Below are 14,752 nucleotides of genomic sequence, written 5' to 3'. Positions count from 1 at the left end.
TACGCCTCACGATACATATAAACACTGCTACTGCAAGTGCGACTATTAATGTTCTCACTACATCTCTTAATATTAATGTTATAGGCCGCCCGGTGATGCACATGGTTAGCCAATTTTTGCTCTTTTTGTGTGCTTCTGTGGGTTTTAAATGATTGCCAGCTTTTTATTTAACATCAAACCAGGTAAAAGAAGACAAAAAGTAAAAGGAAAATTTAAAAAAAACAAAAGAGCATTAGCGTTCCGTACACTTTCAAGGGAAGTAAAAAAAATATTTTTTCCCCCAAATCTAGTCATAGCCCATTCTAAAGATTTTGATTTTGTTACTATAATATTCTGATTCTCTATTCTGATTCTTATAATCTATCCCAAAAGACAAAACCAAATAAAAAAGCCACATTTAAAAACAAATGTTTGGTTTATTGAAAACTACATTATCACTAACTACAATAATATACTGTTAAAAGAATACTTTGAGAATATCACTCAGGACCGATCACTATTATCTTCTTAATGACAGAATTCGTGAGACAGCTGTTGGATCGGATACTCTTATGAGCGTGTGGGCTGACTGATACGACTGAAAATAATAATGTAGCAATTTAAATACTTCCAAGATGAGTTAGTGAGAAGTACAAATCTCACCCGTCTCATAATGGCAATGCCCTCGGTCGAGAGGAAGCGTGGGTAGCGGACTTCGTCATTCACGATGCTGTCAAAAACCTCCTCTTCATCATCGCCTGGAAACGGAGACTGACAAGAGATAATATTTTTGAGCATGACTGTTTTTAGTTTTCTGTAATGGAGACGAAAGTCTACCTCACTTTTTTGTGCATTATATTTGTGTGACACAAAGAAAATGCAATTAAGATTATTAGTGGATTAATTATTACTGGTGAATTCATGCAAGGATGAGTCATTTGCAGAACAAAAAGTCACTTGATCTTTAGTCCATCCATCCATTTTCTTATCCGCTTATCCTCACGAGGGTCACGGGGAGTGCTGGAGCCTATCCCAGCTGTCAACGGGCAGGAGGCAGGCTACACCCTGAAATGGTTGCCAGCCAATCGCAGGGCACATCGAGACAAACCACACTCACAATCACAACTCGGGGCAATTTAGAGTTTCCAATTAATGTTGCATGTTTTTGGAATGTGGGAGGAAACCGGAATGGCCGGAGGAAACCCACGCAAGCTCGGGGAGAACATGCAAACTCCACACAGGCGGGGCCGGGATCGAACCCAGGTCCTCAGAACTGTGAGGCCAACGCTTTTACCAGCTGTTCCACTGTTCCACCAATCTTTAGTTACTTTTTGAAAAATAAAGTCACGAGTGGGGTTTTAAAAGTCACAAAGGGGGCAAAATTGATCAGCCCTTAGTTTTGTTTCAATTCTGTAGTGCCACTCCCAGTTGTTATGAAAACCGAAGCATCCTGGTGTCCAAAATACCGAAGTGACCTGCGACTCCGTCACCACTGATCAAAAATTGCTTTTATGATGTTTTGCAAACCACTTCCATCGGCCTATTAACTTGTTGTTCCTGTGACTGTTAAATGTTAAAATGTTACTTTGAAAATGCAGTATTTTTTTTGCCACTTCTCACCTCCCCGACCAACATTTCATAGACGAGCACCCCCAGGCCCCACCAGTCGACGGCTCTTGTGTATGAGGTGTCCGTGAGTACTTCTGGGGCCAAAAACTCAGGGGTCCCACAAAATGTACTGGTCCTGTCCCCGTAACCCATACCTTAGTAAAAGGAGAAGAAGAAGAAAAACTAGTCAGGGTTACAAGTAAACTTACAAGACGTATTGTAAGGGATGGATGCTAAAAGGATTCACCTTCTTTACATAGACCAAAGTCTGCTATTTTAACAAAACCACCTACATCGAGCAGCAGGTTGTCTAGCTTCAGATCTCTGCGAAGTAAACAAATGTGTATTCATATCAAACAAATACACGCGTAGCTGTCTTTTTTTTTTAAGCTCGAGACTCACCGATAAACAATCTTATGGTCATGAAGGAACTGCAGACCCAAGACCACACAAGCGGAGTAGAACCTGTCAGACACGGTGGACAAGGACACGACCTCAAACAAAAACATAGCTTCTTAGTAATAATTATTGTATCATCTGCACACAGCGTGAAAGTGTCCTAAATGTAAATCTTATTCTCCAAAGTGTGATTCTAGTCGCAAAATCCTTGACTGATTACTAAAAGAGATCGCAACCCACAGCGTCGAACTCACACAGCACGTGGCTCCGAAAAGACGTCCGCGTGGATATGCATCATCAGGTCCCCTCCTGCGGTGTACTCCATGACGAAGCACACGTGTTCAGGCGTCTGGAAACACGCAAACAGGTTGACCAGGAACGGGTGATGGGAGCTGTTGACGGTCTCAAAGATCCGCTTCTCGCACATCAGACTGAAGCGAGACAAGCAGACAGATGAGAGGAAGGAAGATGGGGATGAGCGTGAGACGCTTATTACACTGTAGTGCGGGCGGGGCTGTGGGCTCCGTTTATTACCTTTCCACTTCATCCCGTGTGACGATGTCTCCTTTCTTCAGGGCTTTGATGGCGTACAGGCTGCCTGTCTGCTTGTATTCTGACAACAACACCTGCAGAGCACAACAAACCTTTTCACTAGCCATATTTGAATAATAAAACACAATTACAAGTCAGCATACCATCAAAAGTATGATGACTAGGAGGTAAAATAACCACTCATTTATATTCAGAGTGGAATGATTTTCCATATTTCACCACAACGGGGCAGCGCATATCCAGCAGACATGCACATCTATTTATTTATTTATATGTGATTAGATGCGCCTCAGCACGATATTTCATTTTGTTTTAGCCTCCTCTATTTCAAATATAAAGCTATTCGGCACCATCTGTCATCACAAAAGGCTAAAGTTGCTGACAGTTTGAAAAATGAGCTCATAAAATAAAATAATGGCACGTTAATACCTTGCCGAAGTGCCCCCTGCCGAGCACTGCTATCAACTTGAAATCCTGCAGGCAAACAGGCAAACCTCTGCTTGGTCTAAAAAACAGATTAAATATAGATTATATGCAACACGCGGTATTACACATTTTCTGTCATGCAGTACTTCAACACATATATCAAAACATCCAGAAATATAGTGGGATTTATGAAAAATATCAATTAACATAGTTCGTCATTTAATTGTTTCGACTGCTAGATTTTACTGGTAGGTAGGTTGTAATATTCATCCATCCATCCATCCATCCATCCATCCATTTTCTTGGAGGCTTAGCCCCCCCCCAAAAATTTTTTTTAACCCTATTTAAAACTTTACCACCTATTACTTGGATAGTATTTGTTCCAAAAATGGGTTAATACTATGAATTATACAATACCAAGTAAAGTACTGTAATTTCCATCCATCCATCCATTTTCTTTGTCGCTTATCCTCACGAGGGCCACGGGGAATGCTGGAGCCTATCCCAGCTGTCAACGGGCAAGAGGCGGGGTACACCTTGAACTGGTTGCCAGCCAATTGCAGGGCACAGAGACAAACAGCCGCACTCACAATCACAATTTAGAGTGTCCAATCAATGTTGCATGTTTTTGGGATATGGGAGGAAACCGGACTGCCCGGAGGAAACCCACGCAGGCACGGGGAGAACATGCAAACTCCACAGAGACGGGCCCGGCATTCAACCCGGGACCTCAGAACTGTGAAGCCAACGCTTCCCAGCTGAAGCATTGTGCCGCCCTAGTTTATAATATCCACCAGTTAAAGATTTATTTAAAGCTTATTCCTCCAGTGTAAAAAAGAAAACGATGTCAGCACTAGTGAGGTCCTTCTTTTGAGTGATTGTACTGAAAATAAATAATTACTCCCCAACAAATTGATGTATCGCTTCATCTTTAAACCACAGTGGTATCAATGAAGGCTGTGTTGCTCTTTGATAAGGACAATTTGTGTTCGGTATTGAAGTAGTCCTCATGTACCATCAACATATGCTGTAATTCACAGTAGAATGGCTTATTTAAAAAAAAAAAAAAAAAAACAACCCAGAAACATATTGTGTACTACAGACAGTTTCTGGCGTCATGTCGTGTTGGCCATATTGGAAGAGGATGCACGCACAGTTTACGTGCGGACATACAGTGAGCGCGTTGGATGTTGGTTTTTGGCACCTGCGCAACGAGTCTCGGGACTGTGATCTGGTTGGGGGGTCAGGAACAGGAGCATCCGGCACGGAAGGGGGCTCGATGACTGCCAGCTGCCGCTATGGAGACCGCAGAGCGGGGAGAAGAAAAGACGACGGGAGCACAATGAAATTACAAGACTAATTAGAAATAATATGTCACAAGTATTTTACAACACGGGTGACCGAACTACGTGGCCTGCTGTTTGTTTTTACACCCTGCAACATTATAATAAAATTAACCTCCTCGATATTAATAATCTAGTCTTGACAAAAATGCAAAGACACTATTTTGAACAAAAATGCAATGCAGATTGCTCTTATTCTGGTTCTGAGTTGAAAGATTCTGCTGCTGCTCAACACAGGGGATGGCCGTTGAGAAATAGTACATGTATGATTTCTTTGCATACAGTATTTTTACCAACACTGATTGATTGGTTTTAACATGTTAAAGAATGTCAAAGTCCCCCACTTGCATTATTCCATTCATCTATACATTTATGTGATCTTTGGAGGAAAAACTTTGGACACTCCCAATATCTTTGCACCAAACGTCAGTCAAGGCTGATATTTTAGCTGACATGTCCGATCGCCCTTGCTGACCCTGCCTGCTCCCCACGCCCTTCCTCAATGCTAATTAATTCCCTAAAAACACTAATTAATTTCTTAATGCTCCAACCTCTGATGAACACGCCATCTGCCACAAGGCTTTTCCCAGTCCAACTCTCCCCTGCGCTCATCTAAATCTGTCAGCTGTTTTTTTTTTCTTCTTTTTTACTTTAATTACTTTTTGTGGGTGGATAAGTCACAATCAATTTTTGGAAACATTCCAGGGGAAGTTCATCTTGGGAATTTTGCATATGTGTGATGGAGGAATGCAGAGTGAAGGCATGTCAATACACAAAATTATATTAAACAGTTAAACAGGGGGTAACTAACATTTGACTCTCACATAGTAACCACTACAAGATAAACACACAGTATTACTAAACTAAAAACCACCTAACTGAGCATTAGGATCTTTATAGCATTATAACTACTCTTTTGGATCTAATTTGACTGCAAGATTTTATAATATATTTTGGCCCTTGAGTGTAATTACCATGCAATAAATGGAAAAGCAGTTCAACATCGATTTTTTTTTTTTACACCATACTGTATTACTGTATTATTCATTCAGGTTTGCTTTGGTCTGTCATGTTAGTAGAATATTAGCATGAACAGTGTAGCAGGCCACTCTCCAATGATTGTATTGCTCTCACCAGGAAACTCAAAGGGATTTTGCTTCAATCAAATTAAACGTCCCCTCGATCCAATTTTGACCCATTACAATGGTCCATCTTTGGATTTGGGCTTTGTCCTTTCTGCAATTATTCCTAACTTTCCTTTCTTCCCATCAAATAATATGTGAGAGCTGCTCACATTTTGTGAGCGATGTTTCAGACCCAAGAGAGGAGAACTGCAACACGATAGCGTTAAGACAGGGCCACTTCATCTTTGACCCGTACTCACTCACCACAGTTGTAAAGTCTCCGATCTCGCTCTTGAAGGGAGAGTCTGTTTCCAGGGTTAGCTTTTCGACCGAGATTTCTCTGCAAACACAACAACACCGAATAATGACGGATTTTTTTTAAGCTTCTGATACAAATTCTATTCACGGTATTTTATTGAGGGGTACACATTTAACTGGAAACATGTTTATGGGAAATCGGATTACGGAAGTGTAATGTCAATGTCGTACGTTGGGACAACCCTAAATCGAGGACCCCCCTGTTCACCAGATTATACCTTCTATGTGAGAGCCACCCCTAACGGGGGGGTTCAGTGAAACAGCAAAATGCAAATAATGCAAGACATTTTCAAACATGTGTTAGTGCTCTGAGTAAATGGGCTTACCCGGGGCTGTGCGAGAGAGTGTTGCTTGAGAAAGTCGGCGTGTACGCAGGTGGATTGCTGCCGCTCGGGATGGCATTCCGCAGCAGGCGAACCCACGTGCTGATGTCTACGTTCATCTGACGAGCACGCAGGAATGCCTTTCCTGTGACGAACAACGTGAATGACTAAAGATATAGTGGAAGTAAAACTACTTTCTCAGAAGATTACTATCCACATAAGAATTTAATAAAAAAAAAAAAAAAGCACTGATTTAATTCATGCGCCTCGGTTAAGCAATACACTAATCACAACCACTAACCACTGTATTTGGTATTTATTCAGCAAAATGAGAGCTTGAAACAGCTCGAATGAAATAACGTGTCAGTTAAAATTGGTATTTATTGTCTATTCTCTCTTTCTTCCCAAATCTGGGATACAACTTCTGAAATTTGATCACATCAAGTTCACTTTTTGCACAGCTGCGATTGGCAACCACTTAATGATGGACCCAATTTCTCGCCTGAAGTCATCTGGGAAAGGATTACCCACGACTCAAATTTGGTCAAGCGCGGTAGAAAATGTTATGGATAAGTTTGTTGCTTGCTCATGAAGACAGGATTTGAGTAATATGGGAGCATAAGTGTGCTTGAGGTCTTTTTTTATGCATTACTTGCCCACGATTAGACCTTATTAGGCAATTGTGACTGTTTTATCTGCAGGGTTCCATGCTAATGTGACACATTAACGCAACTCCATGCATACATGAAGCACATAGAATGAATGCTGAAAACAACATTATCCTCTGTTTGAGGTTTATTTTGGGAAAGTGCTGTTTACTGTATATTACATGTCATTCTATTTCTCAAGGATTTAAAGAGGCATTGTCAGCCAGCAATCTTTATCATCATCTCTACCATGTTGCTTGGAACCGCATCAAGGCCATCTGCCACCCCCTATGTGGCACCCACGTGACAGCCTAACTCCCATTTTGAAACGAACACTCAATGCAACAGAACACACCGGCCCAGTGTTGCGTTCTGAAGCGTACCGTGCTGTTTAGAAAAGACATTCTTTTGTCTCTGGAGCCGGCGTCCTCTCTCTATTACTGGGTTGAAAAAAGTCACCTGAAACAGAAGCTGAATGTTAACAAATGGAAAATGACGTGGGACTGAAGCCTTTTGCCTTGAATGCTACGGCACAGCTGTGATTCTGGATTCGATTTGGATTGAATGCCTCAGAGCGAAACAGTCAAACTGGCTAATTGGTGTGTCCAAACATACCACTTTTGTTTGTGTTTTTCTACCTCTGCCAGCAGCAGCCCCTGTGGTTCAAGTTCTAGTTTGACTCGGTGTCTTTGGTTATCCAAAAACTCCTCCAGTTTGAGGTACTTCAGAGCGCAAAGGGAGCGGTAATCCCTCCAGTACACGGCAATCTCCAACTCCCTGGACTAACCCAAAGCAAAACAACAGGATGTTAACACAAGTTTGCACGGGTACCACTACGACTCAAGCAAACCTCCTCTTTGGACTCTAAGGGAAAGAAAATTCTTCTCCGTACAACACTGGCAATGCAGTGGACATCTACAGGGCTCTGTTCTCGGTGCTGCAAATCCATTCTCACCCTTTCCAGCTCCACAGTGAAGCTTTGATCCCACGTCTGATCGCCAAAGGTTTTCCAAGCGGTCTGACCCACCACTGTGTTCTCCAGCTTCAGAACTGCACTGACTTCCTCTGTAATATTAACACAAACAGAGGGATTATGTGTATTCATCCAAAAAAAGGGCCATCATCAATGTTCCTCTTCGTTAATCAAGGAAATGCCCCTACAGCAAAGTACAAGGGCTCTCGTATGGCAGCAAATGATTGGGAATTAGCTTTTTATTCTCTCCTATGAAATCACAATCAGTCTTCTTGATCACTTTGAAAGGGAAATTGCGACTTCTATTCTATCCTTGATTTTTTTCGCAATAACATCGGAATAAAATACATACGAGATAGCTCATCATTCTTGCCAGGGCTCTTGAGGCTCATGCTACTGGTGCCGCGGCTGTAGAGGCCACTCAGTTTAAAGGAGGAGCGTCCGTCTCCTGGAGAGTAAGCGGGAAGAACCACGGGGGTCGCTCTGCTCCTGCCTGGGACAACCTCGGGGAGCCCGACACATCCCAGGAGATGCACTTCAAGGGTTCCTGGACAAAGCTCAAACATGTCAATGCTTCTGATTTGAAGAGATGGGAATGATATGCTACTGTAGTGCAGTGGCGAGCAAAATATGGAAAAAAATTCTCTTCTTTAATCTAATCTGTCCAGCAATAGCAACAATCCCCTATTATTTATATCTGGTATATTTCATTTATGCAATTCCTCCTACAACTGTTTATATGACTAAAGTCCCCTCCCCCCACCCCACAACGTCCCTGGTTAGTTCTCAAAAAGACTTCCTGAGCTTGTCTTTTTCATAACCCAATTAATTTTTGTTGGTGTATTAAAAACTGATGAATTGATATGAACAAATAACATGCTGCTCCGGAAGTGACACAATGGGCTAAATGAGGGGCATAAATGACTTATTTACACACTTAAATGTTTGTTTGTTTGTTTTAACTAACAATCAATACACAGTACATCTTGATTTTATTTCTGGGCTTTTCCAGTCTTCACAGAAACAATTATTTAAAAATAAATGTCTAAACATTAAGCATATGTATACACACATAGACTATATATACATATTACATAGACTTAGATTATATATACATATTATATTCTTTGATTCATCTTATGGCAGATGCCAATCCTGCATAAAATTCCCTTTACATCTTGGGAAAGCACACCCAAAGAAGTGCTTTTTAAGATGCCAGTACAAGAATATTGTCACAGAGAGCTAAAATAACCCAGACGCACGAAAATACTGAGTTTTGATAAGTTTTGTCATCTCTGATATGTCACGACCTCATCTTGTGACAGACTACAAGTCAGACCTTAAATCATTCAGAAGTTCCAAAATTGCAATGCTGAGAAGAAGAAATGCATCTTTTTGTGCGTGTGTGGCATTTCAAAAATGTTTATACGAGCGGAAAAGATGCCGCCGCCTCTTCGACGTGGTTACGTACAGCAGCGCCGTTTTGCACCTGCCTTTCAAACGGCCATCGGTCATCAAAATTGGTCAGTGGTTTGATAAAACTCATTGGGAGTGCAGACGCATTCCCAGTTAGCCGCTCAGCTGCCACTTCTTTTTCAAGTTTGCGGCTGAAAGGAAGCTTTTGGTCTCTACCTGTGAGAGGTGACGGTTTACTCAAGGTGCTGTACTGGTTGTGAACATATGGCGTGCTGTGGCGGGTGCTAAAAGCTGCGGAGGAAGCCAACGCCAGCTCCTCCTTGATCAGACAGGCCTTCGGGTGGTCCTCCGGGAGCTCCTGCAGCCGCTGCTCCAAAGAGCACCTGAGCAGGTCCAGGCGCTGGGATGACTCGCTCAGACCACATTGTGCCTGCAAGTCAAAAAGAGGCACAAGTTCTGGCACCTGGCTTGTGTTGTTTGGTAAACAAAGGTGACCTCTCTGACCTCTGCCATGGCCTTTTTGTCTTGGACCTTTCCTGCACCGAGCAGTCGCAGCATGTTCTTGGCTCCCTCCGCCATGGCGTGCTCCACGCGGTAATGATGCCACAGCTCCTCCACGCGTAGCTCCACCCCACACAAGTCAGGTTTAGCTAGGACACAGTGGGATTTCACTTCAATTACTGCATTAAAAAATGCTTCTTTGCCTTTTGTCAAATGTTCACTAAACATTATTTTACGTGCATAATATGAATGTCGTCATTCCTTAGTGTTTTTCGTTTCACTGTCTGTAGTTGCCCTCACCCACCATTGTGACTTGTACATAAAATCAAAGTTATATGCAGATTGGCTGAAAACTCTTTTAGAAATCATTTCTCCTTATTTTTGTACTTTTTTGCACACAGGCAACATAAATAAATAAATAAGTTGTTATGCCTCGCGTTCTTGCACTAGTTTTATTTATTAGCTCCCCGGGTAAGGACTGATTTTGGTAAACAAGTGTTCAGCTTTGTGGCCCAGTGGCACAGAACACGCCACTGACTAAACTGAAACTCTCTGAATTTATTCCACTTGGAATTTTCCGTTCTATGCTGAAGGTCGTCCAGCTTGAGACCACAAAATAGTGACTGTGTTTTGTTGAATCTTAAATTGGTGTTTGTTCTTGTGTCATTTGGGAAAAGAAAACATGGCAGATCCACAATTGTTTTACTCTTCACTGTGATTATTTTCTTCTTATGTGACTTGGCCAGGTCACTCTCGTTAAGGAGATCCTGATCGCTCTGTTTTAAAGTCTGGATAAATGAAGGTTGACGAAGAATTCTGTTAAAGGGGACACATGAGCCACTAATTGTGGTCAAGTAGTTAGCACGTCTGAGTCACATTTTTGTCGTTCACGGATCATATCTCTTCTGCCTGTAGTCTAAATTCAGGTGGGACTTGAAACCCTAATGAGCACAAGAATGATGGAAAATTTGCTTATTCTGAAAATGGGTCAGGGAGCGTTCTTGTATTGCAACACCACAATTTGTATTTGGAGATGTGTGTGAATGCAAGAAGTCTACAAAAAAAAGTCTACATTTATATCGCAAGAAGTCTACAAAAAAAGGCTACATTTAAAATAATAAAATTTGGATTATGTACCTTGTCAATAATGCAAAATTTGATCTTTCAAAAGGTCCTAATCAAGAGGGTTAGTGTAGACAATACATGCATAAGTGACTGCTGTTTAAATCTCCAGGTGGTCTCACTGCTTGTGAAGTTTTAAATGACTTTAAATAACCAGTTACATTTTTGCCAAAACAAAATATCGCCCATTTTCTTGACAAGGCACGAACACAGTTTCATCCCTCAAAGTATCATCTCTCCCTCAGCCTTGCTTTCATCCCGACTCTGTCCCGACGCAACCTGCTTTGTCTCTAACCTCTGCGGAGTGAGGCCCAGCTCGTTTGTTGGCCAACATCAAGGCGATGCGGGAACATCAATAAGACTGTAACCAGGAGCGAGAGGGCTGTAATGGACAACCTGTAGCTCAATGTGTCTGTGTGTGTGCGCACATAGTGTGTTTGTGATTGTGTTTGACCGGGCGTTGTGAGGTTCTGAAGCAAAGAATCGATCCATTACTGCCGGCATCATAAAATATGCAGCGTGACAGGTGGGTGAACGTTAAAAGGGGACCAGGAAGATGAGTGAGGTTTCAAAAACTAAAGGACAGTAGGTACACTGGTTGTCCTCGGACTGTTCTGTGGCCTGCATGGCCTTCCGGATCTGCATGCGGATGATGTCGATCTTCGTCTTGCTGTCCTGCAGCATTTGCTGAGCTGCCTGGAGAAGCTTCTTGTCCTACAAAATAAATAAACAAACAAATAAATAAATCAAGTGTGAATGCACATAGTTGGAAAACCTTCAAGAAGAATTTAGCAAAAGGGTAAGTCTGATAAACGGAACCAGGAGAATACCTTGGTAGCTCCATTGGCGTAAATGGGAATCATGTTTTCGGCGCCCTGTTTGACCTTCAATTCAATGTTTAGCTGGCGCTCCAACGCAGCAATGCGGTGTTGGTGGGCAGAAGGTCGACTAACTGAGCCTGGAGATATTGCAGCATCTGGAAGAGGTTAAGGTCAGCAGGTCAAGGGGACATGAGCTGACAAACTGCAGTAGTAGGGCAGGACATTATAAGAATTGTTAGACAGCCAAGTCACATTCAGAAGCTGCGTAGCAAATGTAACTTTGCTAATAATGTCTCTTCTGAATATACTGTGACATTCGCTTTTCAAATACTGCAGTTAAACTGGAGCCTCGTCACTCATGTAATGCAGTATTTTTATCAACAGTCTTCCGCCACAGCACACGGCACACCAGAACGACAAGCCCAGCGCCAGAATGACAACGGACATTAAAGTTCTTTTCTATGCCAGTTTCGCAAATGTTTGGTTATTTGTTTTGTAATCGTTGTTGTTGGTGGTATTTATTGGCTGACAGGACTTTGCAGAGTTTGTTCAAATGTTCCTTCAACAAAAATCTGTTAGAGTAGATAATGATGAACGATAGAAATGTCTGCACCCCGTCACATGGTAGGAAACATATTATGAAGCATTTATTAGAAGCAGACATTTCAAAAGAAAAAAAAAGGAATTTTATAGTAAAAGTCGCATTCATTTTGCACAAGCCAGAATCTTGCAATTGTAAACAATTGTCACATCTACGTATGACACAGCCAACAGGGGGTGGGAGTGTGTGTGTGTGTTGGGGAGGGGGAGGGGTGAAGATGATGTGTCATCCTAACTCCTTGGGCCAGTTAGTAAAACAACAAGGAAGAGCTAAAAATGGGACTGGCCCACTCTCTCCAGCCTATCCAACTATAATTCTCAACCACAGTTATTATCATTTACCAATTATCAAATGTATCCTAATTGGTCAGAAAATTGCTCATCTCCTAAAATAATGTATGCTTGATGATCCATTCATGCCAACAACAAACAGTCATAGCGTGAGCAATTGAATGGCCTCCCACCACAAGCTACATAGTGAAGTCGTATTTCCACGTTTTGCAACATATTTGTTTGTATGTGTTTGTTGAAATGCCATGAAAATGTATTTGAAATGTAAAAGATGTGGCTGGATGTCCCTCAGCTCAGTTCAGGTTTGGGAAAACACTGCCATAGTGAGTGAGTGTGTTGATGTCACGCTTGCTTGTTATAAAGTGAGATTTCTCTGCCCTGCCCGGAAGACACATTTTAGTGGTCCATATTATTACTGGACCAACCTGGCCCACTCTTACCCCTGCTGGCACTAATGCCTGTGCTGACTTCACTGCTCGTACAGCACACTTTGCTGCACAATAAAATGATCAATGTTTATTTCCAGACACGAGGTTGTAAAACTGACAATAATAAGCGTTGCTTGGCGTTGTTAACCACCATTAATGCTTTTGTTGGTCAACAAATGCAGGACTACTGCTGTTGAGGAGTTCAATAAATAAATATCCAGTGGTACCGAGAGGTACATGTTAAAATGATTCCGTGGCTGAGCTCTTAACATTTATTTGTACATCAAATCAAAATTGCCCTAGTCGTCCTTTCCAGCCCCTTGAAAAAAACACCAACATTTTGATTTTTGATAAATAAATACATGACTGATTTGTATTTAAAAAATGAATAAATAAATTCTGGTATGTTAGGACATCCCGAAAGTGACTACAACAACTTGTAGGTGCTTTTTAGGGGCGTGGCCTTGTGATTGACATGACCTTGCTGGTTAGTCTGCATGCAGATGTCTGGGCTTGAGTTGGTGGCCTATTGTACTGTGTACAAAATACACATACAAAGTACAGCGCATACGGGAAAACAATAATATCCGACTTGAACGGCATAACGTTTTTCCCCTCTCAAAATTATTTCAAACTTTACCACCTACTACTTGAATAGTATTTGTTCCAAAAATGGGTTACTGTGTTCAACTAACCTAAAAATTAATCCAGTCTCATTCCAATGTGAAAATGTTACAAAACTAAGGAGATAAATATAAGACATACAGTAGAATAAGCAGTAGAAAAAAATAAAATTTAAAAAATATACTATAATTATACAATATCCATTTTTATTTGCTGCTTATCGTCACGAGGGTCACAGGGAGTGCCGGAGCCTATCCCAGCTGTCAACGGGCAGGATGCGGGGTACACCCTGAACAGGGTTGCCAGCCAATCGCAGGGCACATTGAGACAAACAGCCGCACTCACAATCACACCTTGGGGCAATTTAGAGCATCCAATTAATGTTGCATGTTTTTGGGAAGTGGACGAAAACCGGAGTGCCCGGAGAAAACCCACGCAGGCATGGGGAGAACATGCAAACTCCACACAGGCGGGGCCGGGATCAAACCCGTGTTCTCAGAACTGTGAGGTCAACACTTTACCAGCTGATTCACTGTGCCGCCAGTACTGTAATTTATTGCATGTTTTCTGTGAGCAGAAAGCGTACCTTCATTCTCGTTGTGGCCCTTGACCACAATGTGTGCGTCCAGCTCCTGCAGTTGAGCGTGGAGACACTCCAGCTTGCGTTTGGAACTGCGGAGCTGCGAGTCCACCTGTTGGGCGTTTCTCTTGTCCGTGGTGGCCCTGCGGAGATTCTCCGCCCCCTCCTTGATCTTCAGCTCCTTGCGGATCTCCCTGCGGATCCTCTCGCGGTACTCGTCCAGGCGCTGCTGGACGCCAGAGTCTGAGAGGTCGGTGTTCTGGTCCAGGCCGAGCTGCTGCAGCACAGAAAGGCCGCCGGTATCGGTCTGAAGTGGGAGAAAAAGCGGCAAATGAGTACTTGTGTAAATTTCCAAGAGAAAGTTAGGTTATGTAAGGTTATGAGCAGTGGTGGGCAGTAACACATTATATTGTAACCACTAGTTGTTTGCGAGCAATCGTGTCTCTGCACCCGACACAGATGCAAAAGCTTTCAAGTGACTAATTTAAATAAAACACAGTCAGAACAGGCACAGCACACCTGGCCTCACATTCAGTCGAGAGAGTAGAAAAAAATATGTATATCACCAATGTCTCCTTAAAACTCTCCACATTTCAGCCTACAAGATCTGCACTTGAAATTTGAGAACACACGTTAAGGTTTTTGATGTAAACTATCAATGAGTAATTTGTTCACAG

General features: G+C 42.2%; 1 protein-coding gene across 4 annotated transcripts in view; it reads right to left on the bottom strand.

The window, feature by feature from the left end:
- Positions 1–14,752, bottom strand: part of pkn1b (protein kinase N1b) — a 35,702-nt gene that overhangs the window by 1,384 nt on the left and 19,566 nt on the right. For all 4 annotated transcript variants that reach the window (XM_061846308.1, XM_061846307.1, XM_061846306.1 and 1 more), the window contains 19 exons: positions 14,082–14,382; positions 11,562–11,707; positions 11,325–11,445; positions 9,613–9,758; positions 9,325–9,538; positions 8,045–8,239; positions 7,675–7,784; positions 7,358–7,501; positions 7,103–7,178; positions 6,076–6,217; positions 5,696–5,771; positions 4,169–4,260; positions 2,968–3,043; positions 2,521–2,612; positions 2,241–2,417; positions 1,990–2,052; positions 1,835–1,911; positions 1,600–1,742; positions 643–750 (listed from right to left, as the gene is read on the bottom strand). In XM_061846308.1, coding sequence (XP_061702292.1) covers positions 643–750; positions 1,600–1,742; positions 1,835–1,911; positions 1,990–2,052; positions 2,241–2,417; positions 2,521–2,612; positions 2,968–3,043; positions 4,169–4,260; positions 5,696–5,771; positions 6,076–6,217; positions 7,103–7,178; positions 7,358–7,501; positions 7,675–7,784; positions 8,045–8,239; positions 9,325–9,538; positions 9,613–9,758; positions 11,325–11,445; positions 11,562–11,707; positions 14,082–14,382 — 2,499 coding nt within the window. The remainder of the gene's footprint in view (positions 1–642; positions 751–1,599; positions 1,743–1,834; positions 1,912–1,989; positions 2,053–2,240; positions 2,418–2,520; positions 2,613–2,967; positions 3,044–4,168; positions 4,261–5,695; positions 5,772–6,075; positions 6,218–7,102; positions 7,179–7,357; positions 7,502–7,674; positions 7,785–8,044; positions 8,240–9,324; positions 9,539–9,612; positions 9,759–11,324; positions 11,446–11,561; positions 11,708–14,081; positions 14,383–14,752) is intronic.

The sequence above is a fragment of the Syngnathoides biaculeatus genome, chromosome 16 (genome assembly GCF_019802595.1).
Source record: "Syngnathoides biaculeatus isolate LvHL_M chromosome 16, ASM1980259v1, whole genome shotgun sequence".
Classification (NCBI taxonomy): Eukaryota; Metazoa; Chordata; class Actinopteri; order Syngnathiformes; family Syngnathidae; genus Syngnathoides; species Syngnathoides biaculeatus.
The sequence above is the reverse complement of the archived record's forward strand: the minus strand, read 5'-3'. Positions and strand labels throughout refer to the sequence as shown.